We start from the raw sequence: 17780 nt of genomic DNA, 5'->3' as shown, positions 1-17780 counted from the left end.
AAGTTGTAGAGAGAAAATTTTCTGAAAAAATTATTTCGAAAAATTTTTAGATATATTTTCCTTATTTATAACTTGATCCTAAAGTTTAGAGAAATTGTGAAATTACATTTCTAGTAATTTGGTGGAAAATTTTCTAATTCGAAGCGAGCCCACATTTGGCAAACGTGAGCTTGAGGATAGCGGAGAAGACTACTTGGTTGAAGCGTTCATCCTAGATGAATCGAAAAGGTATGATTTTGATTAAGTGTTTATTACTTTAGATATCATAACCGAGTTCTATTTTTGGAAAAAAATTAAAACTCTATTTTTCCCTTAAACTTATTTCCGTTGCATTTTCCAAACCCGATTTTTCAATAACTGATATCATGAGCCAGGTTGTGCTCTATCTATAAGTATAAACAAATAATTAAAATAAATTTCTCTTCTTCTTGAATGATTCAATTACATAGAAAGTGACATTTTATAGATTTTATGCATGTTACTATATATGAGAATGTATGCGATATTATATATTTGTTATATAATTGTTATTTTTGCCAAGATTGTGGTTCTTAAAAAACAGATCATGGATTATCATCTCCACATATGATTGATTTTTTTTTTAAATTCATAGAATTCTTATGAGTCGGAAACAGATATAGGACTTAATGTAACTTTTCCAAAAAGAGTCCATGACACAGAGAAGATGGAAAGATGGTGATTGAAGACCCAATGAATGCCTTGTAGTGAAAATTTGTGTAATTTTTGTTTTTCATTTATTTTTTAAAAATAGAATCATGGAAACCTTGGTTGAAAACTTTATTATAATTATCCGTCTCATTATATATATGTTTTATAATTATTTATAATATTTATATTAAGTTATATTATAATTTTGATATATATGTATGAGATAATCCATAGTTGATCGATTAAAAAATAAGAAGTGTAGTAATGAGAAAATACATATGTTGTATTGTTCCATTCACTTCTTTAGGTTATTCGATTGTTGTGAGAAGTATGGTAATGAGAAGGTGCATGTCTAGGATTGGCTCTGACAAGGAAAAACTTGGTTTTTAAGTGGTCAAATATGACTCACCTCCCTTTCTTGGGACCCTACCTGGTACACAATTTACATTCACTTCTTCGATTTTTTCTTAAAAAAACTGTAAATAATCAAACTTGTTTGTCTTTATGATTGATTGATTCTTGTGAATAAATGAATGTGAGTATTATAAAATTGTCATAGCATGAGATGCATGTATTGGAAGCATGTCATATAGATTAGGTAAGAATGTCATTAGGATTATTTATGATCATTCTTGAAATCTAGGATAAAAACTTTACATGTTTTTAAAATATTGAGTAGGAGAAGTTCCTTGAACAAGACTTATGACCTCTATTGATGGTCCTTAAGTGATAGCATGGTAAATTTTCGAACCGATTCTAGCCTAATCGCACCCTAAGGTAAACTTTGTCATGTGGGTTTACTGGATGAGATTTCCTTTTACGAGCAACTAGTCATGCATTACCCTCAGTGAGATTGTTCCAAGATGACTCACAAATGAAAGCATGTTCATGATGGGTATTGAATCAATGGTTACAAACTCAAGATTGTTTTTTATTAAATAGTTTCCTAAAAAAGGATACTTACTTAACTAGAGATAATAGTCAAACGTTAAATAGTGTTAGTTTGTATGGAGTCTTGAGAATTAAGATTCACGAACTAAGTGGATGTAATCTATGTTCTTGCTTGTTAATCATGGGACCCTAAGGTGACATGATTAATGAGTGTGAGAATGACCGTAGCAATGGAAATTTATTTTTCAAGGTTTTAATACAAGACACATGCATCATATTGCATTCTTGATATGTTGTTCAAATGAAAATATTTGCTTAATACAAAGATAATAATTAGTGAATCTTTATTGTTATTCAGTTCAAATATGTCTCTCACTCCTCTTATTGACATTCTTATCGAGAATAAATTGAATGGGGATAACTTTCAAGAATGAAAATGGAACTTGTTAATAGTTCTCAAGTGTAAGAAATAAAAATTCGTCCTTTACGAACCTTGCTCACCTGAAGCTCAAACCAAAGCAATAAATTGCTAGAAAAATTCTGACTCGATTGCTTGATGTTATATGATAGTGAGAATGAGTTGCAAAAGCAACACGAGAATTTTAGTATTATTAAAGAGGTCATGGAAAATTTGGAAGATTTGCTCAGAGGCCAAGTCACAGTGGCTCGACAATTCGCTATTACAAATTTGTTGAACTCTCAGAAGAAATCCGACACTCCGGTCAAAGAACATATGCTTAAGCTTATGAGGTTCTCTACAGAAGCGAAAAATAATGGGGATGAACTAGACGTGACCACTCAGATTGAAATAGTGTTCAAATCCTTAACCAAGAGTTGATGCTAAATGGTGGTAAGCCAATTCAAGAGAAACTTGAGGCAAACTTAGTTTCGGGCTCCTCATCCTCTAAGGGGAAGTAAAAAGCTAAGGGAAATAAGAAACTACTTAAGTCTTCGATTCCACTTCATGTGGGGAGGAAGAAGACTAAGAAGTGGGTTATTGATTCTGGAGCCACTAACCATTTGTTTGCTTCTTTACATGAGTTTAGCGAAATAGGAAGTCTACAAGACATGAGTCTCTCATTGCGAACCAGAGATGGGTGTAATGTTTCAGCCGAAGTAGTGGGAGAAGTTATTTTACATTTTGATAATTTTAGAAAGATTGTTTTAAAGGATGTCTTTTATGTATTTACATTTTGATAATTTTAGGAAGATTGTTTTAAAGGGCGTGTTTTATGTACCTTATTTTAAGGGGAACTTAATTTTTGTAGCATGTTTATTTAATGATAGTTATTCTGTGATGTTCAAAAAAGGGATTGCTATTCATAAAAATCGTTCTTTGATCTGTAATGGATGGATGAAAAACAATCTCTATTTTATCAAACCAAATAACTACTCGATGCTTCAAACTAAAATGGTGAATAAAAAGTTTAAAACTTCTCACTTTAATGAGGGTTACCTATGACACTTAAGACTTTGTCATATTAACCAATAAAGAATCACTAGATTCGTGAAAGATGGTCCTTTAAGTATGTTTAAGGAAGTTAGTCTTCCACAATGTGAAACTTGCTTTAAAGGTAAAATGACTAAGATGTCTTTTAATTCAAAAGGTACAAAGGTCAACCAACATTTAAAACTTGTGCACACTGATGTATGTGGTCCCATGAGCATCAGTGCCTAAGGAGGGTACAATTATTACATGACTTTCATCGAGAACTATTCTCGATATGGATATGTGTATCTAATGCCCGTAAAAGCGAAACCTTTGGTAAATTTTGAGAGTTTTGTGCGAAAATAGAAAAGCAATTAGGTTTATCCATAAAGAATTTTGATCTAACCGATGTGGAAAATACTTATTCGACGAGTCCTTAGGATACCCCATAGAGAATGAGATTTTATCTTAGTTGACTTCATTGAACACTCTACAACAAAATGGCGTAGTTGAGAGAAGGAATAAAACGTTGCTTGACATGGTTCGTTCAATGTTAAGCTACTCACAACTCCCTACTTCCTTCTAAGGATAAGCAATACAAATGACTTGTTATATTCTGAATGATGTGCCAACCAAGTCTGCTTGTAAGACACCTTATGAATTGTGACATTGAAGAAACTATCTCTAAATCACTTTAGAATATGATTTTGTCCAAAACATGTTTTGGATAAAGATGCAAAGAAGTTAGATTCATAAACATAATTGTGCATGTTTGTAGGATATCCGAAAGGAACAAAAGGTTAATTATTCTGCAATTCGAAAGATAAAATGATTAAAATTTCTACTCATGCTACTTTCATTGAGGAAAGCTACATGGATAACTTTAAGCCTCGAGGAAAAGTGGTACGAAACTGTCAAGAGTTGTAGAACAATCACCAAGTTCAATTCTCGAGAAAGTTGCAGAAAGACCTATAAACAATCAACAGCATAGGGGAATCCGTCGTAGTGGGTGATTTTCTAAGAAAACGAACTTATTCATTTATGATGGTAGTATTTATAATAAGGAAGTCAATCATGAGGATAATGATCCACTCACTTACGAGGAGGATATGTAGAACATTGATTTCAAGCTCTAGAAATAGGCTATAGATGCCGAGATAGATTCTATGAAATCCAATACGGTGTGAAAACTTGTAGACTGTCGGTTGGGATTAAACCCATAGAGGGTAAGTGGATCTACAAGAAGAAGATAAATGCAAAAGGAAAAGTGGAAACACATAAAATTAGACTTGTAGGGAAAGGCTACATACGGAAATAAGGCGTCGATTACAATGAGACCTTCTTTCCGGTCGCCATGCTCAAGTCGATCCACATACTCTTATCCATTGTCGCCACTCTTGATTACGAGATCTGACAAATGGATGTTAAGACAACTTTCTTAAATGACTATCTTAATAAGACCATTTACATGGCTAACCCACTGGCTATGTTGTCAAAGGAAAGGAGCAGAAAGTTTACAAACTACTAAGATCTATTTATGGACTTAAGCAAGCGTCCCGCTCATGGAATAAAAGATTTGATCAAACGATCAAGACTTTTGGGTTTGAGAAAAATGCTGATGAACCTTGTGTTTATAAATATATAAAGGACAAAAATATAGTTTTCCTCGTTTTGTATGTCAATGATATTCTACTTATTGAAAACGATGTAGGGGAGTTATCATCAATTAAACTGTAGTTAACTCAACAAATTAACATGAATAGCTTGGATGAAGCTAGTTATACTCTTGGAATTTGAATCCTTAAAGATCGAAAGAATAAAAAGATATTTCTATCGCAAGCTTCATACATCAATAAGGTAGTGGAATGGTTTGCAATGACAGATGCAAAGGCATGTTCTCAGTCAATTGTATTGAGTTTTCATCTTTCTTTGGGTGATTGCCTTAAGACAGTGGGAGAAACAGAGCATATAAGTAATGTTTTATATGCTTCATCAGTTGGAAGTCTTATGCATGCTATACTTTTCACGCGTCCAGATATCTGTTTAGCCGAAGAAATTATAGGTGTGGTTAAAGTAGCTTCTGAATATAACATTGAGGATTTGTTTGCTAAGACTCTTGTAACTATGAGTTTTAACAAACATGTCAAGGATATAAGAATGCAAAACATGACATATTTACTTCACTAGGGCAAGTGGGAGATTGTTGAGTTAGTCACTGGCCATGCGTATTTAACTCATGTGCTTTGATATAAGTGGAGGTTATGCTCTAAAGATGATCAAGTACATAGCTGGTATGTTGGGTAGATGACTTGTGTATGGCATGGCTTTACTACCAATATTAGAATTCATAACTCTCCTTTCATTGACATTGTGTGGATTGATAAATATGGAACATGGCCAGAAGTTGCTTTTTCTCGAACAAGCAATTTATCATCGTCATTTGTTGACGGTCAACATATTTGTAACACCCTATACCCTTTGATTTACTGGACTCAGATATGGGATGCCACAATACTTAACATAGTTAACATACTTCTTATTTATTTATTTTCTTTTCTAAGTCAAAAGATTTTGAAGGAAACATTTATTAATTAATATAAATTCTCAAAAGCATTATAAGACATTCCAATTTAAATCTTTGTTAAAACAGACTTATTCATGACGTAAAATACTACTTGCCATATTCATAAGAGTGCCCCACTGTATGCATAATATTGCTCTTCAAATTGCCACATTGGCGTATTCCTAGCTTGGTTCCTGGCATACTGTTCAACTCCTAGAATCCTGCATATTACAAATAGACGCCTGTAGGTTCAATAGAACTTAGTGAGTCTCAACTAATATTACCCCTAATTAATGTTGTTGAATTCTTCGACTTAAGGATTCTACATTTCCTTTCATACTTTAGTAAATACTTTTTTATTTCTGGCGAATAATTATACATCAATCTCTACAGTTAACCTCCGTATGCATATTTCGCTTGATTGGTGAATCACAGACTTCACACCTTATTGCGGGACCTATTTTACAATCTCTTTAAAGATAGAAGTTGGATACATTCCTCAGAATGATATACACATAGATACTACTTTTGGCGGATTCTCACATTGGCTCTGGTAGGATTTAAGAATGCTATTCATATCGTATCTTCAAGTTGATTTATACAAACAAACTTGGCCCGATGAATTCAATATTTTAGATAATCCAACAAAAATTCAGACGACTTTGATTATAATATGAAAACTTCCAAGTTTGTCGGACTCTTACACCACCCATAATTACAGGTATGTTAAGCTCTCCATCCTAGCGAATTACTATGGCGGATTCATCAGTTGAGTACACTATCGAGAACTATTTTAGAAAATTCCTTACAAGCATACTTAAATCTCGCCACAAGGGTGGACTAATAGCTTGCCACTTAGATGTTGCAGAATTCGCCATATAGACTTTCCAGATGACTTGCCGTAAAGGATTTCCAAATAACTTTGCCACTAAGGCTACCCAAATAATATGTCACATAGGCCTTTCAAATAACTCGCCACAATGCTTTCTAGACAATATGCCACATAGGTCTTTTAGATAACTTGCCACAAAGGCTTTCCAAACAATATGCTACAAGGCCTTTGAAATAACTCGCCAAAAAAGCTTTGTTTGGTTTGCCACTTAGGGCACCATATAATTTTTCGTGTTTGCCAATATGGATTTGCCTAAACTCAGCATCGCTTAAGGTTTGCCCATCATCGCCCTCGAGACACGTAGAAACCTTAGTAGATAAATGCGACTCATCCGCCATTTCCAAAATGTGCCATGATCACGATCTTTTCACATATCTACCACACTAGCCTTTTCTCGTATTTATTGTCTGATGAACCTCATGTTTACAGTCTCGACGGATTACATTTTCACTATACTAAATTTTGTGTTTACTATCCCAACAAACATCATCAAATCACCACCGTAGGGCTCATTATCATTTCACATATTTTCCTGACACTCTGTCCGAACCCCCTTATTGCCAGCATATACTTTGTTATTCATCATTTAATTAATATAATGGACATATTTACATATATTTCAATCATAACCATAACAAAATGATACTTCCTAACACAATTTCCTTTGCATGTTTTCCACTCATTTTCATATTTGTGCAATACATCGTACATTTCAGTACATGCGTACAAATGTTTCACAAAAAACACACACACACATACATACATCAACTCTTCAAGAATATATGCACAACTACAAGGACATCAACCATACAAAGAATCATCATAAAATATTGTGCAAGACTCAGGTTTAAAGACTCACCAGAGACTCACATTTACCTCGCCCCAAAACTTTTGTTTTGATTACTCTTCTCAATCCAACAACAACAACTTCTTACAAGATCATAGAATTTCCAGTAAAATCCCCATTTACAGATAGTTTACTAACGTTTCAACTACATGCGACCCCCATACAAGGCTTTCCTTTCACACCCCACTATTCTTACATCTTTTAACATCTTTACTTTTCAACAATTGTAACATACAAAGCTATAAGACTTATTAGAAGGTTGAATCATCCACTAATTAAATGAAATTTTAACTCTAGCTTAACAAAGAAGAAGATAACATTTAGGTTAGAAAGAAGGACAAGAACGTCGAGCAAAAAGAAAAACCATTTGGAATGCCCCTATTCACTTATATATATACTCCCAATCTCCCTTTTGTAAATTTTGACAAGTGACGATGCTTACTAGAATCGTCCCCTAATTTTTCCTACCAAATTCAGGTAGGTAAAAAAAACCTTGGCGAAGATCTACGTTATTGTTTGACCAATCATGGGAAAGGTCAAATCAATCCAATTAAGTCTCACCTAATCTTGTTACAAGAACCAACTTAAACAGTGCTTATGCATGCTAAGCGTATTATACCTTGGTGGTGACTCGTGTATGGCGTGGTCTTAAAAACAATTAAGTCTTATACAACTTTCTCATACACTTGGTAGGCTCTTCATGCTCAGCCAAAACTTTAGGGTGTACTTTGGCGTACTCTTTATTGATCATATTCTTTCTTCACCTGAAGATATCCTATAATTAAATCCTTAAATACTGTCAACGAGTGAATACTTTATGCCACTATGTGCCAATACATTAATTCACCAGTAAGCCAATAGGGTGGCAGATTATGCTACCATAGTGTGCCAAAATAGTTAACATGCAAGTCTCACTCATCTTTTTGGATCCACCATTTTTGGGGTGTGATAATATTAATCATTAAGAAGACACAATGGTGACAATGAGATAAAACAAAATTACATTAGGTGAACGGATTTAACTCAAAGGAATCAATGATATAATATGTGGGGTAACACACACATGATGAGGTCATTAGATAAAGTAGTTGGATGAGTTGCTTTCATAAATGGTATACAATAAGGAATTTTCAATCATGGTACTTCTTGTGGACTAATTTCATAATTAAGTAATTGCGAATTATCAGAACAATGCTTTTGGACATAATTGTAATTACTAGAGCATAATTGTATATGTCTAATTGGTCCCTTTGCTAGCTTAACAAAAGCTCGATCGGACTGCATTTGAATTTGAAGAAAATTTTACGGCTTTGGAAATAATTTAATGGAGTCGATTTATTCAATGTGGAATTAAATTAGACAGTTGTGAGAATTGTTCAACTAGAGAATTTGGTTAAAGAATTTTCTTGAAAAATTAATTTGAAAAATCTAAGTGATTTTTGGAAAATTAATTTTTATCAAGTAAAATTAAATTAATCAAATTAATTAAAATTAATATGATATTTTTTTAGATTAATTTTCAAGTTATACAATTGGCCCAATATGAAAATTGGGCCTAAGAACCTAAAACTAAGATTGAGACCCAAAACTGTTCTACCGGGCTTGGTATGTGAAATCGAGCTGGTGGTCCAATCGGTGAAAAGACCAGACAAATTGAGTCGTAATTGGCTCGGATCGAACCAACAATAGCCGAATAGGCTCGAGGTGCCGCGAGGGTGTCACATCTGTGATGACACCATTGGACACAAAAGTGCCGACGGCAATGGCAGTATTCCGGTGGTTGGTAGGTGGTCCTTTGGCGGTTGAATGGTAGAGGAATCACACTCCTACTAGGACTCTACCGGATAATTTGATTTTAAATTAATTATTACAAAAATAATATTATTTTAATAAATTTAATATTTAATTTAATTTAATATTTATTTTGATAATATTTTATTAATTTAATATTTATTTTAATCTAATATTTATCTTGATAAGTTTATATTAATTTAATATTAAAGTGATCAAGTTTAATTAAAAGTTGAATTCTCTAAACTCTCCCTTGAGTCATTATTTTTCTTATTTACAACTTGACCTCAAATTTTAGAGAAATTTGAAAATTACCTCATTGGTAATTTTGTAGAAAATTTTCTAATTCAAAGCGAGCCCACACTCGACAGGTATGAGCTTGAGGATAACAGAGAAGACTACTCGATCGAAGCATTCATCCTAGATGAATCAAAAAGGAATAATTTTGATTAAGTGTTTATTACTTTAGATATCACAGTCAAATTTTAGTTTTGAAAAAAAAATTAAAATTTAATTTTCCATTAGACTTACTTTCCGTTGTGTTTTTCAAACTCAATTTTCTAACACATTCGAATTTGAATAGATAATTTAACCCCTGATATTGATTTAATTTAGTTGAAAATAAGGTATGGGATATTGACATAAAACGGCCAAACTTGACGGTTTTGAAGCTATTTTGTTTCATACCTCACGGGTTGTCCATGAATATGGCTCAACTCATTAATTATTTTTCCTTTCCCAACAAGCCAAAAAAATACCTTGTGTTTCAAATTTCAACACATTTGTCAACTTTTCTTTCTTACTTAGCTTTTGCATGCCTTGCATTTTCTTTAGCTCTAAGGGTTTTTACATGGATCTCTTTTAAACTGGAATATTTGCACTTCTTTTAGTATATCAAATTGCAAAATTTATTGTTGTAATTAAAAAAAAATAATATCTTCAAATTTTTTTCTCTTATTAAATTAAACAAAAACGAGAAGATATGCTTTTTTTTTCTCGTACAAATGCAACTATTATTATCAAATTATGCTTTATCCAAATCTCACAACCACAACTATAATGAAGGTTTAGACGCCATTGATTTATTTATGGGTAACTTGCCCTAAACGTTATTAAATTATTAATATATATATATAGTCATCAAACTATAAAAAATTATAAAATGATCATTAACATTATCAACTTTTAATATTTTAGAAAAAGTTTTAAAAATATAAAAAAAAGAAAAATTCATAATTCTTGAACTTATAAAAAAAATTAACTTCTAGAATTATAATTATGCAAATTGTTTTTTTAATTAATAAATTCATAAGGCTAAAAATATGCCTTAAATTCCAAAAAGAATCCTTAATATTATTTCCATATGTCTTAATGTTTATCATAAGCATTTTTAAATTTTTTTTTTACTATTTTGATATATTGTCAGTGTTTTACAACATAAAAAGGTGACTTAACATTATTGAATACCTACTGAATAAATGTTGCAACAATAAAAAAAATAAAAAAATATTATTTTGGTATATTATCAGTGTTTTACAACATAAAAAGGTGACTTAACATTACTGAATGCCTATTGAATAAATGTTACAAAAAAAAAACTATTTTGATATATTATCAGCATATTCTTTGTCTTATATGTTTCAACAATCGGCATTTTTTAGTTATAGTTGAATGCCTACTGAATTGGCTTAACATTTCGTAAAGGAATTAAGACAATTATCAGAGAAATAATTAAAATATTATAAATTAATAATATTAACTTTTCACAATTAAAAAAAAAAATTAATAATTTGTTGAAATTTTTTTTTTGGTACTCTCCATATTTATTTTAAAGTTTAGGTTTGAAGTTTGTAGTTATCCTTTCCAATAATGTCTTCTCTAAGATTCAAAATTTATTCTCTTTTTAAGAATATAATATATTTTACCATTACACGTAACACTTATTAATAACAATGAATTGAATTTAATATAATTTATTCATTATTTAATTTGAATTAGATGTAGAATCAAATTCTTGCTTTGCTGTTTAGGGCACATATTCTTGCGCATATATTAATGTTATGCATTCTTGTTGGGAATCTTACGGATAGTGGTTTGTATATAAAGGTAGGAACAAATTTGTTTTTATAAAGCATAAGATGTAATATAGAAGTGATTGTATAAAATTGTGATTTCGACGTCATTTTTATCCCTTTTCAATAGGAGAATGTCAAATCAGATTTTTTCTCATGATTTTATCATTTTTAGTTGGATTTAAATTTTTTAAAGAGGAAAATGTTGAAAAACAAGAGGAAAAATCTGATTTGTCATTCTTCTATTAGAAAGAGATAGAGATGACGTAAAATCTCAGTTTATTCATACGATACTTTCTAATATAAATTGTATCGAATTTTTATGCATTTTTTTGCATGCATTAATTTTTTTAATAATCAAATTATGAATACATTTTGAGTAATTCATGTTAAACAATAAAAATTACCTTTATCAAAAGCTCATATTTAAATGAATATTTAAGATCAAACTTCCTCAATAAATACAATTCGTAAGGCTTAAACTTGTGTTTTCACTTTTTTTAAAAACAAAACCATTAGCAACTCATAATTAATTGTAATATTAGAGTTAATCATGAGATCAAGTTTAATAATTTTTGTTGGTTATTTAGAATATACTCATCATTACAATTTACTTTTATAAATTCGACATTTTTTTCAAATAATAGACGAAATTTTTTAGAATTGAACCTCATGCTTGGCAACTTAGTATTTTTGCCACTAAATTAAGTACATAGCTGTTAATAATAACTAAGTTGGTGAGACACTTAATATTGATATTTGCTTAAGCACAAATTAAAGGTACGAGTGTCCTATCAAATTAAGCCATCATTTGGTGGAACTCATGAAAATCAAGCACCCCATTACCATCGATATCATAAACCTGAATCATAGCGACACATTCATCATAAGACTTTGCATCCCCAAGGCGATTCAACATCTTTTGCAACCCTCTGGGAGTTATGCAACCCGAACCTTTCTCCAACTCGAACATCTCGAACGCTTTCTTCAGATCATCATCATCATCCCGCTTTTCTATTTTCATTAGCTTCAAGAAATCTTCATAGTCCAACATGCTATCCCCGTCGGAATCTAGTTCGTTGATCACCATTTGAGCATCTTCATGTGACATGTACTCTCCGATGGAGCCGAAGCATGCCCTAAGTTCGAGAGCCGAGATTTTCCCATCATCATCGCCATCGAAATAGCGAAACACTTGTTTCATCTCGTCCACTTGGTGAGGCCTTTTGGGTCTTTCACAAGGAGAGGAAGGTGATGAAGCAGGAGAGGTGAAGGTGGAGGAGCTAGAAGACTTGGATCGACGGCGGTGAAGGCTTAACCTAAGAGTCTTGTTTGAGAACCATTTGGAAGCTTTGGAAACTTTAGTGGTCGCCATAGTTTCAAAAGGAAGTTAACGAAGATTGAAGAGCTTAAATACAGGTAAAAGCGATGAAAGCTATATTTGTTTGGGAAAATGTAAAGAAAATGAAATATTAATAAGTAAAACGTGATTTGGAGGAAGGAAATTGCATGGCAGCTTCCTAAAGCGACCCAGAATTGATTGACCACTATCCTTTACGCGAATAAAAGAGCCAACTCTCTCTTTAAAATGGGTTACTAAATTACGTATGACCACCTATTTGTTCGAATAAAGCTATTTTTCTATTAATTGATCGCTTGCACTATTGGATCGAAAAAGTAAAAAAGTATCCCCAACTTTGATCCGATTCTATTCATCTTTTCCAAATTTTAGTCCATTGAATTTAAAAGGTTAAAACAATTTAAATATTCAAATTTTATCCTTGGAATTAAATAAATAATATTTTATTTTCTAATTATATAATATCTTCAAACTTTATTACCACACGTAAAGGGTTGAGTTTTCTAAAGGATAATAAAAAAGATTCACTCTTATACTTTACCTATCGTTTTAATTTAAAATATTATATTTGATATTCCAACTTTAATTCGGTTTATTAACGTAGTATTTAATGTTAATGGTGTTAAATTTTTTTGATGATATGACAACCTGACCACATATCAAATTCACAATATCATCGAATTATTGAAGGGATCAAAATATAAGTTTTCCAAAGTTTTCTTATAAACCAAAATTAAATTAAAAACACCATAATAGTAAATTAAAGGCATAATGATAAATTTAACCCTCAATATTTATATTTTTTGTCAAATTATCCCTTATTTTTTTAGCTATATTTGGCTATTAACCATTTTCGAAAAGAATCAAATCATTTTTTTTAATAGAAGTGCTAACTAAAACATTAATTTTTAATGATGTTGTTATGGTAACCCGTGTGATAATCCACGAGTACTGCATACTAGTGTCACGGGCCAAAATGCAAAGCCTGTGACCATCGCACAAGGTGCGTCCATTGGGATCTATTGATTAGATGAGGATGATTTAGCCCACAAGAATTGGCTCGATTCAAAGAGCTGTTGGAGAAGCTTGTCAGATTAAAGCCTGAGCGGCCCAATAATGAATATATGGCAACATAAGCTACCTTGGTAAATAGGCAACTAATCTTAGAAGATTGAGGGGAATCATATCTTATATGATTTGATTTGATTTGATTTGGTTTGATTATGTAATCTTGTAAATTAAGGGATAGACTCATCTCGTTCGTCGATGTAACTTGATCTAAACCGTCGGTTCTAGGGGAGCTCAACTATAAATAGAGAGTCTCTCCCTTACTTGTAAATCATCCATTGGGACTTCATTCTTTATTATTTCTTGTATTCTTTGAGAGAAAGTAATACAATTGAGAGCATTTACTCAAACACCTCTCGTGCATAGTTTCTTTTGGCTTTCTGTTCTTTTGTGTCTTCTTTTGGTTAGAGTTGCTTCCGCTATATAAATTAGTGCCTTGGAGGAATTTTTTGTGAATCCTCACTTTGTGGTGGTTAGGTTGACTTAGGCATGTTTGCATCAAAAGGATAGCCTAAGGTCAGACGAAACGCAAGATGAAAGGTCTAGCCCCGTGACAAATGGTATCATAGCTTTGGTTGCGATGGCACTGTCTAGATGCCGAAAGAAGTTGCCGATCAGAATCAGCCAATAGAGACCCGTAGGAGGGCTAAAAAAGTAAGTCGATCGAGGGACATGCTGTTATCTTTAGAAAATCGGGTGGTCAATCTTGAGGAGTCCGTAGAGAACATGAGGGAGACCCTCGAGTTGGTCGAGGGATGCACAGATGGGTTTGACTCAATAGAGGAGCAATTTAGAGAATTTGTGTTGGATTCTCTCAGTTCCAATGTGGAAAAGATAAATGGAGTACTCAATTCCACTATAGAAAAGTTGGTAGAAAGGGATGAGACTCTCGAGGCTATGATGTTAGCCATGAAGGAGGAAATCACGGAGGTTAAGAGGATATCGCGATTTACAAATTTGCTTTGAGTAATGGGATGTGGACTTTGAGACCGAAGCAACAAGCAATGGATGTTCCCAAACCGAAGAAGTTCAAGGGTGCACAGTTTGCAAGGGAAGTGGACAACTTCTTGTGGAAAATAAAGCAATACTTTTAAGCGATGTGCATCGAGGATGATGTCATTAAGGTAAATACTGTTTCAATTTATTTTACTGATGTTGCTCTCTTGTGGTGGTGTCGTAGGTTCACAAATGAGAAACGTGGTGGGAATATAATTGAGACTTGGGATGAGTTGTAAAGAGAGTTGAAGAAGCAGTTTTACCTACAGTATACCGAAAAGGAGGCTTGGGCTAAGATGCATAATCTTACGCAATAAGGCACTATTCAAAAGTATGTTCAGGCATTCAGTGAGCTGATGCTTCAAATCGCTGACTTGAGCAAGAAATAATCCTTTTATTGATTTGAAGATAGGTTAAAGTCCCAAGTTGCATCAGTAAAGAATCACCAAAGTTACTATAGCCATGGTCGAGACAGAGTCCTATGTCGAGCTTGGTCCAACAAAACACAAGTTTGAGTCATCTAAACCCAATGGGAGGGGCAATGGTGAGGAAAACCATGAGAAAGATGAAGAGGGACATAGGAATGATAACTATAGTACCGATAGCACCAATGGCAATGGGAAACCACGAAATACAAATCAAAGATATAATAACCCAAAGAATAAGAGAAAGGGGATAAAATGCTTCATTTATCGATAACCACGCATGGCGCAAAAAATGTCTGAAGAAATAAATATTTTCAGCTATCAAAAGGAATGATGAGCTAGAGGAAACGAAGTATGTTGACGAAAATACATCGGTGATTAATTTGATGGTGCTCACTCCTACAAAAACGAATGACAAAGAAGGGTTGATGTTTGTAGACATCAACATTGCAGGCCAGAAGAGGAGTGCTCTTGTTAATACGGGAGCATCAGACTTGTTCATATCAGAAAAAGCTACGAGGAAACTTGGTATCTCGATTATAAAATCGAATAAGAAGATCAAGAAAGTAACTTTTTTGGAGGCCCCAACTATGGGAGTAACTCGAGACTTGGAGCTACAAATTAGCGAATGGAAAGGGAAAAAAGAATTTGAGGTAACCCAGTTAGATGGATATGATTTTGTGTTTGGCTTAAACTTCTTTGACATGATTCAAGTGGTTATGTTTCCATGGGCTAATCAAATTCATATTATTACTGATCTGTTATCACGAATCATTGTGCTGATGTATTGTGATATGAAGGTTGGGACCAAGGTGTTGTCGTCAATCCAACTAGTCGAAGATGTTTCGTATGGGAGGAATATTGACTCGATAGAATAGAGTGCTACGAAAGCCCCTTTAGAAGTGTTAGTGGTACATGAGACCGATATGAAGCTTGTAGAGTCGACTACGGAGCTACCACCTCTGGGTAAGATGGGTTGTGCATCAAACTTCGAGGGAAAAGCAATGATACAAACACTGTCAGGACTAGTAAATGTTGTGAGTAAGGTACATTTTGAACACTTTGGTAGTGTTTTGTATTTTGACTTGTTGGCTTGGCAAGATCGTAGGGACCCTTTCAAAGCTAAGTTGTAAGAATTAATAGGATTCCAACTAGGGCAAGTCAATATTGAAACAAGTTAAAGCAGAGAATTCTTGCCAACGAGATGTACCAATGAGTGTAACGGTTCAAGTTAAGAAACGATAGAAGCCAAGGCGAAGGTTATAAAGGAAAGAACGACCCGATAGCAAGACTAGTCGGGAAGGAGTTAAGGTGTCGAGACGAGACCAAGGCAAATCAAGTCATTGCCATTCCAAAGTCGTAACAAGGGAGTTGCGAGAATGGGTGGGGGAGAATGTCACGGGCCATGCTGTAAAGCCCGTGACCATCATACAAGATGCGTCCCATGAAGGTCTATTGATTAGATGGGGATCATTTAGCCTACAAGAACTGACTCGTTTTAAAGAGCTGTTGGAGAGTCTGTCAGATTAAAGCCTGGGTGGCTTAATGATGAAGATATGGCAACATAGACTACCTTGGTAAATAGGGAAACTAATCATAGAAGATTGATGGGAATCATATCTTATAAAATTTGATTTGATTTGATTATGTAATCTTGTAAATCCTTTTACTTAAGGGATAGACTAATCTCTTTCGTCGATGTAACTTGATCTAGACCATCAGTTCTAAGGGAGCTCAACTATAAATAGAGTCTCCCCCTCACTTGTAAATAATCCATTAGAACTTCATTCTTTATTATTTCTTGTATTCTTTGAGAGAAAGTAATACATTCGAGAGCATTTACTCAAAAACCTCTCGTGCATAGTTTCCTTTGGCTTTCTATTCTTTTGTGTCTTCTTTTGGCTAGAGTTGTTTCCGCTATATAAATTGGTGCCTTGGAGGAATTTTTTGTGAATCTTTACTTTGTGGTGGTTAGGCTGACTTAGGCATGTTTGCATCGAAAAGATCACCTAAGGTCACATAGAACGCAAAATGAAAGGTCTAGTCCTGTGACACTAGCATAACACTATTTGTTTTATATGTCACATCAATAAATACTTTAAAATTATAAAAATATACAAAAGTAAAAAGTAAATTTATAGAAAAAACGTCATAATTTTTTTGAAAAAATTAGTATGAAATATGAATAGATATCGTGCAAGCTATCATGTTTAAAAAATTACAGTATGTTTGGTTCAATAGAATGAACATGCATTTAGGCTATATTCAATGGGCCTACAACAAACATGCATTTGGTTCGCAGCAATCACCAATTACGGGATGTGTTGTTTAGCCCCTCTATTCCAACTAAAGCCTGAATAAGGCCTAAATATGATTCAAGGCTCCAACTAAAATCTTTCATGGCTAGTTCACATAAATTGACAAGGAGAAATCCAATCTGCTTTACCATATTCCTTTAGCCCTTTCAAGTTATTTCTTTTTTAATCTTTTTTTTTCTTTTTAGAGTATTTTTTGCAAAAAGAAAAAATTAAATGTCTCGTGAACTCATTAAAAAAATTGAATAGTTAGCAAGGCATTTTTTTCTTATTCATAAAAAGATTTATTCTTTGTTACTGTCTTCATCATCTTCAGGTTTCATCTTTAAGATTGGATTGCTTTGGAAGCTTTTAGCGTTGTGCAGTTTTACCTTGATTATAGTGGCATATTTCTTTTTCTTTTTAGTTAAAGAATTGTTTCAATTATAACAATTCATTTTTTAGTGGTGTCGAAAACAGTGA

General features: G+C 33.1%; 1 protein-coding gene across 1 annotated transcript; it reads right to left on the bottom strand.

Annotated features, from left to right (window-relative positions):
- Positions 1 to 11754: 11754 nt before the first annotated feature.
- LOC107926528 (probable calcium-binding protein CML41) lies at positions 11755 to 12762 on the bottom strand. The gene has a single exon (XM_016857408.2). It carries the CDS (start codon positions 12527 to 12529, stop codon positions 11954 to 11956), a length of 576 nt encoding a protein of 191 aa, XP_016712897.1. The 5' UTR covers positions 12530 to 12762; the 3' UTR covers positions 11755 to 11953.
- Positions 12763 to 17780: the final 5018 nt, after the last annotated feature.

This window comes from Gossypium hirsutum, chromosome A12 (genome assembly GCF_007990345.1).
Source record: "Gossypium hirsutum isolate 1008001.06 chromosome A12, Gossypium_hirsutum_v2.1, whole genome shotgun sequence".
In the NCBI taxonomy this organism is placed as follows: domain Eukaryota; kingdom Viridiplantae; phylum Streptophyta; class Magnoliopsida; order Malvales; family Malvaceae; genus Gossypium; species Gossypium hirsutum.
Note: the sequence above shows the minus strand (reverse complement) of the source record. Positions and strands in the feature narration are given on the sequence as shown.

What these genes read in the sequence shown, in the direction of transcription:
- LOC107926528 (XM_016857408.2), bottom strand. Translation starts at nt 12,529, where the DNA reads ATGGCGACCACTAAAGTTTCCAAAGCTTCCAAATGGTTCTCAAACAAG.